Genomic DNA, 16,080 nt, shown 5'->3' on the forward strand with positions numbered 1-16,080 from the left:
CAGCAAAAATAGATTTAAAAGAAAAATGGTGAATGTAAAAAAGAAATACAATCAACTTGAATACATAATATAAGAAGCAATTTAAATTTCATTGGAAAAAAAACAGTAAATATTAAAATACAGTCAAATATGTTTCTTTTTTTTATTCCTGATATTTTCTTCAGTCGTTGAATTTAGTGGAAAAAGTGTCAGAATGGTTTAAAAAAAAAAAAAGCCCAAATATAAAATATATGTTTTATATAAAACTGTCCAAAACTCAAGGTATCAAAGTTATAGTGATCTAATTTTTTATTTTATTTTTAAGGAGAAAATCATCCAAAGAAGCAATACATATTTGAGATTTATTCAAAATTGTTGATAAACCTTCAGCAAAAATAGAGTTAAGAGAAAAATGGGAAATGTAAAAAAAGAAATACAATCAACTTGAATACATAATATAAGAAGCAATTTAAATAAAAAATAATATATAATACTATATATATATAATATGTAAGTAAATATTAAAATATAGTCAAATAAAATGTTTCTTTTTATTCCTGATATTTTCTTCAGTCGTTGAATTTAGTGGAAAAAAATGTCAATGTTTTTTTTTTTTTAAATGCCCAAGGTATTCAAGTCATAGTGATATAATTTTTTTTAAAGGAGAAAACCTTCCAAAGAAGCTATAAATATTTGGGATTGGGATTTATTCATAATTGTTGATGATAAACCTTTTTTTTTTTTTCCAATTAAACTTGTTTGATTTTTTTCTCTTATATCATGTGCACTGAACTGAATTTGGCTCAGCCTGGTTGGTAATTATATAACAATTAGGAATAAAAGTGAGAAATAAGAAAACTAACTACCATGATATAAAGAACTGAAACAGCTGATTTATATTTAATATTTAATATTTAAATGTGTTGTCACTTAAATGTAAATCAATAAGGCCTTTGGACAAAATAGAACAATTCAGAACAAATATAATAAAATAAACTGTAAGGAGAAATAACAAATCTATTTAAGAAAAATATAAGAGAAGACAAACCACAAAATAAAAAAATGAAAATAAAAAATGGTAAAAAGAAAAATGGATAATAAAAAAAAGAGAAATACAATCAACTTGAATTTGTAGTATAAGAAGCAATAAAAAAAAGTCCATTGAAGAAAACCAGTAAATATTAAAAAATATAATAAAATAAAATATGAAGCAATAAAATGTTTTTGACCATAATTTAAATATATGTAAATATTTATATGAGTATGAATGTAAGTTGCACAGGGTGTTGGTTGGTTTTAAGTTATTGGTATTATTGCTGTTTATATTTTATTCATGTTTTTGTTGTTCTTATGTGTAAATTGTACTCTCATCATCATCTCATCAAGGCCACAGAAGCACTGGAGCATTATTTATTCATGATGTCACAACTTAAAAAAACCAAGCAGTGTCGTCAACTTCCTTTGAAAGTCCTGACTTGAAACTACAGGCCAGTTTTTGTTTCATGATAATAAGTACAACCAGAGATAATGTCAATCATATTTAGTATAAAAATATAGAACTAGATGTTATCCTTATTTTGTCTCTTACATGTTATATTTGCAACCTGTGTTCACATTTGCAACATTAAAAATTCTTAATTGAGCATGATTACGATTTAAAAGAAGAAAAAAAAACATCTTATGTATCCGATTTCATGTTTTTTTGTGCTTCTTTTGGGTTCAAAATGTTGACCCAGTAAATCTAAGTTAAAAAAAAATAGTTTTCAGGTCATATAGGGGAGGTGGTGCTGAAAAAAATGATACCAACATGGCATGGTGAACATTTCTAAAGTGGTAAAATGAAAAATATTTAAAAAACTGACCAGCCCGAGTCTCCACAGGGTTAAATTACAGTTTTTCTCAGTCGCTTTGGTGCATTTCTCACATCACTATTTACATTTACACAACAGTTAATGCTTTTCTCAAAACAATTAGTAAAAAAACTGCAAAACCGCGTTTATAACCTGCAAAACCGTGTCACTCGCTTAAAATGGATCATAGCTCATTCCTCAGTAGCTCAGTAGTATTCATGTCAATGAAAGTGTCATCAAGATGAAAAGTCCTGACACCATGTTTATGAACCAGATAGTCAAATGATCTGTCTGTCTGTCTGTCTGTCTGTCTGTCTGTCTGTCTCTTCACTTGTCTGTCTGTCTGTCTGTCTGTCTATCTGTCTGTCTATCTGTCTGTCTGTCTGTCTGTCTATCTGTCTATCTGTCTGTCTGTCTGTCTGTCTCTTCACTTGTCTGTCTGTCTGTCTATCTGTCTATCTGTCTGTCTATCTGTCTGTCTCTTCACTTGTCTGTCTGTCTGTCTGTCTGTCTGTCTATCTGTCTATCTGTCTGTCTGTCTGTCTGTCTGTCTCTTCACTTGTCTGTCTGTCTGTCTATCTGTCTGTCTATCTGTCTGTCTGTCTGTCTGTCTATCTGTCTGTCTCTTCACTTGTCTGTCTGTCTGTCTGTCTGTCTGTCTGTCTGTCTGTCTGTCTCTTCACTTGTCTGTCTGTCTGTCTGTCTGTCTGTCTGTCCTCCTGTCTATCTGTCTGTCTGTCTGTCTGTCTGTCTCTTCACTTGTCTGTCTGTCTGTCTGTCCTCCTGTCTGTCTGTCTGTCTGTCTATCTGTCTGTCTCTTCACTTGTCTGTCTGTCTGTCTGTCTCTTCACTTGTCTGTCTGTCTGTCTGTCTGTCTGTCCTCCTGTCTATCTGTCTGTCTGTCTGTCTGTCTCTTCACTTGTCTGTCTATCTGTCTATCTGTCTGTCTGTCTGTCTGTCTGTGGCTGGGGGTGGCACCGGCTACCCCTGAAATGTGATTGGCCACCCTTCTGGCCACGCCCACCAGAGCTGCCAATCAGTTTGTCCGAGTCGATTTTCAACAATATGCAGGATGCACCAAAGAAGAAGAAGTACTCGGTAACGCTTTATATTAAGGTCCTTGTAATAACCATTAATTAACAAGTAATAAGGCCCTTGTAAGTCCTTACAAGATGCTTATTAACATTATTGTGTGTTTATAAGCTTATATAAGTGTCAATAATGGCATTACAAACACACATGACCCACCCATTATGTCTTTGCCATGCCTTTATTAATCTTATTTTGTTTGCTTATTGATATTAAAATATACTTTATTGCTCATCTATTATAAGTAAACTATAAGTTAACTATGCTTTTTGCAACTACCGGATCTAAAGCGAGAACAATGGTGAGTTTTACCGAGGCTGCAAACTGTTAACTGTGGTTAGTCTGGCCGTGTGTCACTCAAGACTGTCAGCCAATCAGACGAAAGGCTCATGAATATTAATGAGACAGGCCCAAAATGATCTGAGCTCACTGGAGCTGAACTCAGATCATTTTTAGAATGTAAAACTACAAATGTATCTCCTTCTAGGTGTCAAAACAACACCACAAAGGTGAACAATATGGAGCTTTAAAAGTTAAAACACATTTTATCCTGCATCCTTTAAATGACTTTGGTTATTTGAGTTGACAGCAGTCAGCAGTGATACAGGAAGGACTCTGAAGAAAAGGATCCTTGACACTTTGTTCAACTGTCGTTTACAACAGAGCTCATTTCTCTTTTAAACTCACTGCTCATTTCAACTTTTAGCAGGAAAACTCTTCTGAGTCAATAGTTAAACATTAAGACAATAGATTAGAGTTTTCTCCGTTTTTGACTTCACAAAGATTTACAAGTTTAGTAGCATGTATATGTGTCAGGAATGTGTCTGTAATAAATCCTTTATGAACTAAGTGCACAAACCAAATCTTGGCTGTAAAAGCAACAAGTGATATAAAACTCTGACCTTTGAACTTTCCTCATTAAAACAGCTTTTGTTGGAGAAATGAGAGACTGACTGACAAATGTTCTTCTGCTCTCAACATGAACAGTGAACTTTGTGTTGTTTCAGGCGGAGAACAGCCTCAGTTATATCTCATATTAGTCTCATCATTTATCCATCAGCTTTATATCAAACCCTGGAATTAAGACCAGAAGAAAATACTTTGTTTATGTTTGTTTATTGATTAAACAGTTTGTTCACACATCCCATCAGTGAAGTTTGCTAAATAATTTTGTTCAGTGATTTCTTGTACAGATTCACTTCATCCACACAATCAATTAGTTTGATCAGAATCTCAGAGATATACAAGATAATAATGATTATTTCCTCATTGATTATGAACATGATTATTATAGTTTTATAATACATCACAGAGCCTCATTTGTACTTAGATTATAACAGCAACATTTGGTCTAACAAACAAATAAATGAAGATATAATTCTATTTTTTTTGTGTTTTTTACACATTTTCTTTGAATATCTGGAGCTTCCTCTCTTCAGACCCATGCAGTAAAAGAAAAACAACAACATACGAATATTCAACAAACATTTGGAGCTCAGAGACATTGATGTTTTCATGCAGAGAAATATGAGTTGAGGTGAACAACAGTCATCATGAGCAGTGAAAGCCTCCGTGGCTCAACAGACACAGGAAGGAAAGTCAAACATCTACAGAACAACTAATGAGCAGATGTCAAAGCCCCGCCCATAGTGTTTGATTGACAGCTGATCTCTGCAGAGAAGAAATGCCAAAACGTTGAGCTCTCACCAACAAACATGGAAAGAAATCAGTTTAATGGTCCCATATTGTGGAAAACACGAGTTACAAGTCTTGTGATTATAAAGCAGGTGCAGTTGCAATAAAAATACTGTGAAAATATGTTTTCTGACAGCTTCCTAAAAAGCTGTCACTCAAAGAAGCTGCTCCTATAGGATACGGCAGTATACACATTATCATGTCCGACTCTAAATCTACAACCTGAAAGTGAACCAGTAATATATTTCATGTTTGAGTCAGAGGGAAGCATCATCAGGCTCTAACATGTAAAGTCTGACAACATCTTCCTCAGCGGTGGCCATCATCTTTTTGCATTCATCGGTGAATTTTACCGAGGCTGCAAACCGTTAACTGAGGTTAGCCTGGCCGTGTGTCACTCAAGACTGTCAGCCAATCAGAAGAAAGGACCTTGAATATTAATGAGACAGAGATCTGAGTTGCTGGAGCTGCAGAAGGAGGCTGAGAGAGCAGATGAACAACTGAGCTGAGATGGTTTTAGAAGGTAAAACCACAAATGTATATTCTTATGAAAGACAACAAAGATAAACAATATGGGAGCTGTACGAGTTAAAACACATTTTAACCTGCATCCTTTAAATTATTTTGGTTATTTGAGTTTACAGAACTCAGCAGTGTCTCCATAACTGAGATAAGGCCAAAGTCCAGCATAGAGCGGCTGAGTGAACGTGGTCTGGACTCTGTGGAGGAGAGTCATGGTGTCAGAGACGCTGTAGAAGGACAGAATACCTGCTCTGTGATCCAGGTACACTCCCACTCTGGAGGAGTGAGGACCTGAGACAGGAGTGTTGATCTTGTTGTAGAAAAATTTATATCCGTTGTTGGAACATTCTAAAGACCAAGATTTGTCATTGCATCCAAATCTAGAGTCATCCGACCCTCTGCTGATATTCTTGTATGAAGCTGCTACATAAACTCCACTCCCTCTCCACTCCACCTCCCAGTAACATCGTCCAGTCAGACTCTCTCTACTCAGGACCTGAGACCATTTAGTGAATCTGTCTGGGTGACTTGGATAAGACTGATGATTACTCATGAATGTTGCTTTTCTGTTCCCCTCAGATAATGTACATGTGCATGTGTACAATAACAGCCATGTGCATGCTGTGTTTGGATCCAGTGTGATCTCACATGAATATTTTAAGAATCCAGCTCTGGTCCTGGGCTCTGCTGGTGAATCTGACAGTAAAACATCCACTTCAGTCAGTGTCAGTGAGAGCTTTGTCCATTCCTCTCTCAGGACGTCCTGTAGTTTGTCTCTGACTTCTGACACAGCCGCTGTCACGTCCTCAAAGTAGCGCAGAGGACGGATCTGGATGCTGGATGTAGACTCACTGAGTGCTGACAGTGAGGGGTAGCTGTGCAGAAACTGGTTGTGGTCCTCTGTGTGTGAGAGATTCTTCAGCTCAGCGTCTTTCCTCTTCAGCTCTCTGATCTCCTGCTGCAGCTTCTCCTCAAGCTCTTTGACTCGACTCACTTCAGTTTCCTGCTGGGATCTGACCTGCTGCTTCACCTCGGAGCTTCTTTTCTCCAAGAGACGGATCAGCTTAGTGAACATCTTCTCACCGTCCTCCACTGTTTTATCAGCGGAGCGATTGATGTTCTGCACCTCCTGTTGAAGCAGCTTCACATCTTTCTCTCTGTCCTGGATTCTCTGCTGGATGTTTTGTCGACTCACCTCCAGCTCTTTCTGCTTCTCCGTCCGTTCTGCTGCAGCTGAGACCGTGTCGTGGCCTTTATGTTCATCCACAGAGCAGAGATAACAGATGGACTTCTGATCTGTACGGCAGAACATCTTCATCACCTCATCGTGACGAGAGCAGATGTTCTCCTGCAGCTTCTCGGAGGGCTCCACCAGCTTGTGTTTCTTAAATCTCGGTGATTCATAATGAGGCTGAAGGTGTTTCTCACAGTAAGAGACCAGACAGGTGAGACAGGACTTGAGGGCTTTCAGTTTTCTGCCAGTGCAGACATCACAGGCCACATCTTCTGGTCCAGCATAGCAGAGATCAGCAGGAGCAGCTGGGAGTCCGGTCTTCTTCAGCTCATCCACTAAAACTGCTAACATGGTGTTTTTCAGCAGGACAGGCCTCGGAGTGAACGTCTGTCTGCACTCAGGGCAGCTGTAGGTTTCCTTCTCATCCTCTTCATCCCAGTGTGTTTTAATACACTTCATACAGTAGCTGTGTCCACAAGAAGTAGCCACCGGATCCTTCAGTAGATCCAGACAGATGGAACAAGAGAAAGTTTCCCGGTCCAGCTGAGCTCCTTTCTGCGCCATTTCACCTCTCAGTCACAACGACTGTCTGAGGTTCACTTCCTCATAACTTATACCGGTTTGAACTTTGATCTGAACAATGTGTGTGCGTGTGTGTGTGTGTGTGTGTGCAGTGAGTCACCACCATGTTGGTAACACCCATTTTCTAACTAGTCGATCTGAAGGGGAGGGAACCAGGAAACACGTGGACAGAGTGGAGCTGGCTGTTTGAGAGCAGGAGAAGAGGGAGGGGTTGCTGTAACAAATCATTAGAGGATGATGTCATTGTGTGTGATACCTATCCTGTGTGTTTCAGTTTGAGGAAAGTGCTTTTCTGACTTAATATTATTTCAGACCAAATGTCATGCATGATTTCTTCAGGGGCAGACAGTGATAGGGAGAGAGAAATATTTTCCTTTTTCATGATAAAGAAAAAAAAAGGCTTCAGATAACGATGATGAAGGTATCAGTCACTCTCAAACTCACACTCCACCTCTGCCACACAACAATCAAGAATTATTAAATCAATTCTGTTTTATTACTTTATGTGTATTTCAATAGTCTTTATTGTTGATGAGTGGACGTGTGGTTGTTGTTTTTATGAGCTTATGGACAGTTGAATATCTATCTGTCAAGTAGGAAGGAATAGGCTAATAGTCAATAGCTATATATATATTTATAGAAGTTTAAATTAACTGAATAGGATATGTCCACAATGTCAAGAAAAGCAGCAGGATTACTTTAAAATTGATCACATTTGAATACGTTCAGTTTTTGTTATTCTTGTATTGATATTTTGAGTAACTGTTGCAACTTTTCCCAGGAACTTTGCATATTGATGAGGTTACAGGTCCATCATCTGCATTTCAGCATTCTGCAGGTGGGCTAAATATTTAAGTCATAATGGATAACCCTAAGCAATTAAATAAAAACAGTGTATTTAAATATCTTCTTGATGCAATAATTGAATATTTCTTTCTATTATTTCTAGTATTCCTTTGAATACTTCCCACCAACTGGGTATTTGTTCTCTTTTGCTTTAAGATTTCACAAAGCCTCTACAAATAATTTATCAATGATGATCAAGTCTAGTGCATTAGTCAAACTGGAGAGCCAGCTTTTGTTCACAGGATTGTTTTTGAATTCAGTAACACTGAATTCTACATTGTTTATTATAAATTAAAAGTCATGTTTTATGCATTGTCTAAATATGTATTTCCTGTTCCCCTTCTTTCCAAGACATATCCTGGTGTCCAGCAGATGGACCAGCTCAGCCTCTCCTGAGGGTTTATCTACAGACTGTACAAGGATAGAAAGAAGCCTTCAACAGTTCATGGTTCAAGCGCTTCTCATGGTTGAGTACTCACTAAATCGTGACTCTACCTGTTGCTTTGCATTTGTTGACCGCTTTGTCCATCAACACCAAAACAGGCGCATTCAGCTGTTATAATCCTGTTTGTTAATAATGAACACAAACTGTCTCTAACTGTTATCAATAATGTTAGAGTGGCAATAAAGTTGCTCATAACTAAACTCAACTGGTAGTTTCTGTCTCATTAAGGTAACAAAGAGGCGTAGATATCTATGAAACACAAGCTTTTATCTTGCTGAAACTTCTACTATTACTACTTCAGGAGCAGAGATCAACCCATTCAAACAAACAAAACATTTAACTCAGTCAGATACGATTTCTAAATACTGGAGGCGACACTGTTCTGTGCATTATTTGGGTAAATAAAATACTTCTACACGTACCTCAGCCTACTGTTTATTACGTTTAAGACTGTGGGACATTTAAAATGTAATTTCAGTGTGCCCAGGGCCGCCCCCGCCTACACGCAGAACACGCACAGTGCGTAGGGCCCCGCGATACAATAGGGGCCCCGTTTTGCACAAAGGATGCGCATATGCACAGTCGTGGGGCACGCTACTAGATCAGCTGTCAGCGAGGCAGGAGAAGAGAGAAAAGAGACCTGATTGACAGCAATCGATCTGACAAATCACTGGTCAGATGCACTGAGTCAGGCGCAAGCAAGAGGGGAAAAAAAGCAAAACAAGAGGAAACTCGTGCTTCTCTCGAAGGTGGGTATTTGTTGAAGTTAGTGCTGGCGCCGTTAACGCCGTTAATGTCCGTTAACGATGTTAATGGTGTTAACGGCCCAGCACTAGTAAAAATGTCAAACTTTGTGGCATAAGCAGCACTAAAGCTCCATGTAAAGCTGCTGCTGCTACTCCAGAGGTAGCAGAGAGAATCTAGCCTCCAGTCCATTCAGCTAGAGTCTAGATGTGACTGTGGTCTGGAGATGAAAGTCATTTTCCAGCAGCCCTTACCATTTATCAAATGTCTTGTTAACACCTTTGTCTGCATATACATTCACCTCTGTTGTAAGGCGGTGATAAATTTATCAGTTGTTGGTCGTATATTCGGCTAAAGTTTATAATCTATTTTATCACCACACAAGGATTTGGCTAATGTTATTGTAATGGATGTAAAATGTCGCCATCTGTTGGTGAATTTAATCCATGACAGGCAGCTTTGGAGGAGATATTACAGATAAATATTGATAGAAATGAGTGTATTTGATACTTTTGTTGACAGAAGGAACTAAATTTGAATGTAGCTACATTTTGAAATATCAGTCTGTTTGGTACTGAATTAGTATGTTTTATTAGGATTGTAGTTGTAGCCTATATAATAATAATAATAATAATAATGATAATAATGACAATAATAGTAATAGTAGCATTATAATCGATTATAATAGATACTACTAATATAGTATACATATTAGTATTAGCAAGAACGTTTAAGTGGCCTGGCTATCATAAGCACCAACTCATAATTGGCACAGCAGCTGTCATATGACGACCTCATTGATGACTTTGCATCCAGAAAATGCAGACGTGTGCATCTGTAAAAGGCACACACGCTTGTTTTGCACTCTTTCAGTGTCTGAAAGACTCAAGGGTCTGACTGTTGTAGACACAAGTTGAAGTTACTGTTAATTTTTAATTCTTCTTTGTTACTCAGATTTAGGCCCGAAGACATTTTTTTGCTTAGGGCCCCATTTTGGTCAGGGGCAGCCCTGAGTGTGCCACCCTTCCACAGTCTGTGCCACAAGCATGCCCCCCCCCCCAAGAAGAAAATCGTAGACACGCCCCTGCATCCATCCATCCATCTATCTATCTATCTATCTATCTATCTATCTATCTATCCATCTATCCATCTATCCATCTATCTATCTATCTATCTATCTATCTATCTGTCTGTCTGTCTGTCTGTCTGTCTGTCCGTCCATCCAGAGGTGTGGCCACCGGGGCCACCAGAGCTGTCAATCAGTTTGTCTGAGTCGATTTTCAACAATATGCAGGATGCACCAAAGAAGAAGAAGCACTCTGCTCCAGTCGCACTACAACTCTCATTCAGATTTGCACTTAGCTTGAACTAGATCACCTTAAAAGAAGAAAAAGAGGGGAAGTAAACAGTCACTCACAATGTATAGTGTTAAATAAATTACAAATGTTTAAAATAAGTTGATAATTAAGTCATATCTAGAGTAAGCACACTGCGCTAGCTTAGCAATCAATCAATATAATCCATTGAAGTCTATGGAAACATTAGCCTGCGCCGGTCAAGGAGGAAAAAAACAAAGGTTACAGCAACCCCAAGCTAGACTAATGGACTATAAAGACACACTGTGTGCGAGCATATTGTGTATGTTTGTGTGCACGCCTGTCACCTTTTAAACAAAAGTTACAAAGTGCTTCATAAAATACAAATGTGCAGGTTTTTTTTAGATCATCTGTGATTCAGGCTGTGACTCTAACATGTAAAGTCTGACAACATCTTCCTCAGCGGTGGCCATCCTCTTTTTTTTTTTTTTAAGATTATTTTTTTGGCATTTTGTTGCTTTATTTATAGTGATAGATAGAAAGGGGGTGATAGAGGGGAAGACATGCGGCAAAGGGAGCTCAGGCCGGATTCGAACCCGGCTCCGAGCCATCCTCTTTTTACATTCACCGGTGAGTTTTAGTGAGGCTGCAAACTGTTAACTGTGGTTAGCCTGGCCGTGTGTCACTCAAGACTGTCAGCCAATCAGAAGAAAGGCTCATGAATATTAATCAGACAGGCCCAAAATGATCTGAGCTGCAGAAGGAGGCTGAGAGAGCAGATGAACAACTGAACTCAGATCATTTTTAGAATGTTAAACTACAAATTTATCTCCTTTTAGGTGTCAAAACAACACCACAAAGGTGAACAATATGGAGCTTTAAAAGTTAAAACACATTTTATCCTGCAACCTTTAAATGACTTTGGTTATTTGAGTTGACAGAAGTCAGCAGTGATACAGGAAGCTCATTTCTCTTTTTAACTCACTGCTCATTTCAACTTTTAGCAGGAAAACTCCTCTGAGTCAATAGTTAAACATTAAGACAATAGATTAGAGTTTTCTCTGTTTTTGACTTCACTAAGATTTACAAGTTTAGTAGCATGTATATGTGTCAGGAATGTGTCTGTAATAAATCCTTTTATGAACTAAGAGCACAAACCAAATCGTGGCTGTAAAAGCAACAAGTGATATAAAACTCTGACCTTTGAACTTTCCTCATTAAAACAGCTTTTGTCGGAGAAATGAGAGACTGACTGATAAATGTTCTTCTGCTCTCAACATGAACAGTGAACTTTGTGTTGTTTCAGGAGGAGAACAGCCTCAGTTATATCTCATATTAGTCTCATCATTTATCCATCAGCTTTATATGAAACCCTGGAATTAAGACCAGAAGAAAATACTTTGTTTATGTTTGTTTATTGATTAAACAGTTTGTTCACACATCCCATGAAGTTTGTTAAATGATTTTGTTCAGTGATTTCTTGTACAGATTCACTTCATCCACACAATCAATTAGTTTGATCAGAATCTCAGAGATATACAAGATAATAATGATTATTTCCTCATTGATTATGAACATGATAATTATAGTTTTATAATACATCATAGAGCCTCATTTGTACTTAGATTATAACAGCAACATTTGGTCTAACAAACAAATAAATGAAGATATAATTCTAGTTTGTTTTTTTTGTTTTTTTTTACACATTTTCTTTGAATATCTGGAGCTTCCTCTCTTCAGACCCATGCAGTAAAAGAAAAACAACAACATACGAATATTCAACAAACATTTGGAGCACAGAGACATTGATATTTTCATGCAGAGAAATATGAGTTGATGTGAACAACAGTCATCATGAGCAGTGAAAGCCTCCGTGGCTCAACAGACACAGGAAGGAAAGTCAAACATCTACAGAACAACATTTTCAGATGTCAAAGCCTCGCCCATAATGTTTGATTGACAGCTGATCTCTGTAGAGAAGAAATGCCACAACGTTGAGCTCTCAGCAACAAACATGGAAAGAAATCAGTTTAAAGGTCCCATATTGTAGAAAAACACGAGTTACAAGTCTTGTGATTATAAAGCAGGTGCAGTTGCAATAAAAATACTGTGAAAATATATTTTCTGACTGCTTCCTAAAAATCTGTCACTCAAAGAAGCTGCTCCTATAGGATACGGCAGTATACACATTATCATGTCCGACTCTAAATCTGCAACCAGTAAGTGAACCAGTAATATATTTCATGTTTGAGTCAGAGGGAAGCATCATCAGGCTCTAACATGTAAAGTCTGAGGACATCTTCCTCAGCGGTGGCCATCCTCTTTTTACATTCACTGGTGAGTTTTACCGAGGCTGCAAACTGTTAACTGTGGTTAGCCTGGCCGTGTGTCACTCAAGACTGTCAGCCAATCAGAAGAAAGGGTCATGAATATTAATGAGACAGAGATCTGAGTTGCTGGAGCTGCAGAAGGAGGCTGAGAGAGCAGATGAAAAACTGATCTGAGATGGTTTTAGAAGGTAAAACCACAAATGTATATTCTTAGAAAACACAACAAAGGTAAACAATATGGGAGCTGCATGAGTTAAAACACATTTTAACCTGCATCCTTTAAATTATTTTGGTTATTTGAGTTTACAGAACTCAGCAGTGTCTCCATAACTGTTACCAAACCAAAGTCCAGCATAGAGCGGCTGAGTGAATGTGGTCTGGACTCTGTGGAGGAGGGTCATGGTGTCAGAGACGCCGTAGAAGGACAGAATACCTGCTCTGTGATCCAGGTACACTCCCACTCTGGAGGAGTGAGGACCTGAGACAGGAGTGTCGATGTTGTTGTACATAAATGTATAACTTTTGTTGTAACATCGTAATGACCAAGAATTGTCATTGTATCCAAATCTAGAGTCATTCCCCCCTCTGCTGATATTCTTGTATGAAGCTGCTACATCAACTCCATATCCTCTCCACTCCACCTCCCAGTAACAACGTCCAGTCAGACTCTCTCTACTCAGGACCTGAATATATGAAGTGAATCTGTCTGGGTGACTTGGATAAGACTGATTACTCATGCATGTTGCTTTTCTGTTCCCCTCAGATAATAACAGCCGTGTGTGTGCTGTGTTTGGATCCAGTGTGATCTCACATGAATATTTTAAGAATCCAGCTCTGGTTGTGGGCTCTGCTGGTGAATCTGACAGTAAAACATCCACTTCAGTCAGTGAGAGCTTTGTCCATTCCTCTCTCAGGACGTCCTGTAGTTTGTCTCTGACTTCTGACACAGCCGCTGTCACGTCCTCAAAGTAGCGCAGAGGACGGATCTGGATGCTGGATGTAGACTCACTGAGTGCTGACAGTGAGGGGTAGCTGTGCAGAAACTGGTTGTGGTCCTCTGTGTGTGAGAGCTTCTTCAGCTCAGCGTCTTTCCTCTTCAGCTCTCTGATCTCCTGCTGCAGCTTCTCCTCAAGCTCTTTGACTCGACTCACTTCAGTTTCCTGCTGGGATCTGACCTGCTGCTTCACCTCAGAGCTTCTTTTCTCCAAGAGACGGATCAGCTCGGTGAAGATCTTCTCGCCGTCCTCCACTGTTTTATCAGCGGAGCGATTGATGTTCTGCACCTCCTGTTGAAGCAGCTTCACATCTTTCTCTCTGTCCTGGATTCTCTGCTGGATGTTTTGTCGACTCACCTCCAGCTCTTTCTGCTTCTCCGTCCGTTCTGCTGCAGCTGAGACCGTGTCGTGGCCTTTATGTTCATCCACAGAGCAGAGATAACAGATAGACTTCTGATCTGTACGGCAGAACATCTTCATCACCTCATCGTGACGAGAGCAGATGTTCTCCTGCAGCTTCTCGGAGGGCTCCACCAGCTTGTGTTTCTTAAATCTCGGTGATTCATAATGAGGCTGAAGGTGTTTCTCACAGTACGAGGCCAGACACTGCAGACAGGACTTGAAAGCTTTCAGTTTTCTACCAGTGCAGACATCACAGGCCACATCTTCTGGTCCAGCATAGCAGAGATCAGCAGGAGCAGCTGGGAGTCCGGTCTTCTTCAGCTCATCCACTAAAACTGCTAACATGGTGTTTTTCAGCAGGACAGGCCTCGGTGTGAATGTCTGTCTGCACTCAGGGCAGCTGTAGATTCCCTTTCTATCCTCTCCATCCCAGTGTGTTTTAATACACTGCATACAGTAGCTGTGTCCACAAGAAGTAGCCACTGGATCCTTCAGTAGATCCAGACAGATGGAACAAGAGAAAGTTTCCCGGTCCAGCTGAGCTCCTTTCTGCGCCATTTCACCTCTCAGTCACAACGACTGTCTGAGTTTCACTTCCTCATAAGTGAAACCGCTCTGAGCTCTGATCTGAACAACATGAGTGTGTGTGCAATGAGTCAGCACCATGTTGGTAACACCCATTTTGTAACTAGTCGATCTGAAGGGGAGGGAACCAGGAAACACGGGGACAGAGTGGAGCTGGCTGTTTGAGAGCAGGAGAAGAGGGAGGGGTTGCTGTAACAAATCACTAGAGGAGGTCAGACCATCTTTTTTATTCTTATTGTTCAAGTAGGGGGCAGACAAATATAAGAAATGTTTTCTTCTTGCTGCTCCTTTCCAATCATGAAGGTGTAGAGTGTCTCTGTACACATTTTGTTGTCCACCTTCATGAAAGGAACAAAATAAATAAAATAAAGGAAAAAAAGGCTGCAGATAACGATGATGAAGGTATCAGTCACTCTCAAACTCACACTCCACCTCTGCCACACAACAATCAAGAATTATTAAATCAATTCTGTTTTATTACTTTATGTGTATTTCAATAGTCTTTAATGTTGATGAGTGGACGTGTGGTTGTTGTTTTTATGAGCTTATGGACAGTTGAATATCTATCTATCAAATAGGAAGGAATAGGCTAGTAGTCTATAGCTATATATATATTTATAGAAGTTTAAATTAACTGAACAGGATATGTCCACAATGTCAAGAAAAGCAGCAGGATTACTTTAAAATTGATCACATTTTAATAAGTTCAGTTAATGTTATCCTTGTATTGATATTTTGAGTAACTGTTGCAACTTTTCCCAGGAACTTTGCATATTGATGAGGTTACGGGCCCATCATCTGCATTTCAGCATTCTGCAGGTGGGCTAAATATTTAAGTCATAATGGATAACCCTACGCAATTAAATAAAAACAGTGTGTATAAATATCTTCTTGATGCAATAATTGAATATTTCTTTCTATTATTTCTAGTATTTCTTTGAATACTCCCCACCAACTGGGTATTTGTTCTCTTTTGCTTTAAGATTTCACAAATACTCTACAAATAATTTATCAATGATGATCAAGTCTAGTGCATTAGTCAAACAGGAGAGCCAGCTTTTGTTCACAGGATTGTTTTTGAATTCAGTAACAGTGAATTCTACATTGTTTATTATAAAAGTCATGTTTTATGCATAGTCTAAATGTATTTCCTGTTCCCCTTCTTTCCAAGACATGTCCTGGTGTCCAGCAGATGGACCAGCTCAGCCTCTCCTGAGGGTTTATCTACAGACTGTACAAGGATAGAAAGAAGCCTTCAACAGTTCATGGTTCAAGCTCTTCTCATGGTTGAGGACTCACTAAATCATGACTCTAGCTGTTGCTTTGCATTTGTTAAACGTTTAGTCCATCAACACCAAAACAGGCTCATTCAGCTGTTATAATCCTGTTTGTTAATAATGAACACAAACTGTCTCTAACTGTTATATGTAATGTTAGAGTGGCAATAAAGTTGCTCATAACTACGG

General features: G+C 38.8%; 2 protein-coding genes across 2 annotated transcripts; both read right to left on the minus strand.

The window, feature by feature from the left end:
* Positions 1-4,032: 4,032 nt before the first annotated feature.
* On the minus strand, positions 4,033-6,963 carry LOC131973366 (tripartite motif-containing protein 16-like). Its single transcript, XM_059335352.1, has one exon. The coding sequence runs from the start codon at positions 6,931-6,933 to the stop codon at positions 5,242-5,244; it is 1,692 nt and encodes a 563-aa protein (XP_059191335.1). The 5' UTR covers positions 6,934-6,963; the 3' UTR covers positions 4,033-5,241.
* Positions 6,964-11,712: 4,749 nt separating this feature from the next.
* On the minus strand, positions 11,713-14,617 carry LOC131973355 (tripartite motif-containing protein 16-like). Its single transcript, XM_059335333.1, has one exon. The coding sequence runs from the start codon at positions 14,585-14,587 to the stop codon at positions 12,926-12,928; it is 1,662 nt and encodes a 553-aa protein (XP_059191316.1). The 5' UTR covers positions 14,588-14,617; the 3' UTR covers positions 11,713-12,925.
* Positions 14,618-16,080: the final 1,463 nt, after the last annotated feature.

Source organism: Centropristis striata, chromosome 6 (genome assembly GCF_030273125.1).
Source record: "Centropristis striata isolate RG_2023a ecotype Rhode Island chromosome 6, C.striata_1.0, whole genome shotgun sequence".
Taxonomy (NCBI): Eukaryota; Metazoa; Chordata; class Actinopteri; order Perciformes; family Serranidae; genus Centropristis; species Centropristis striata.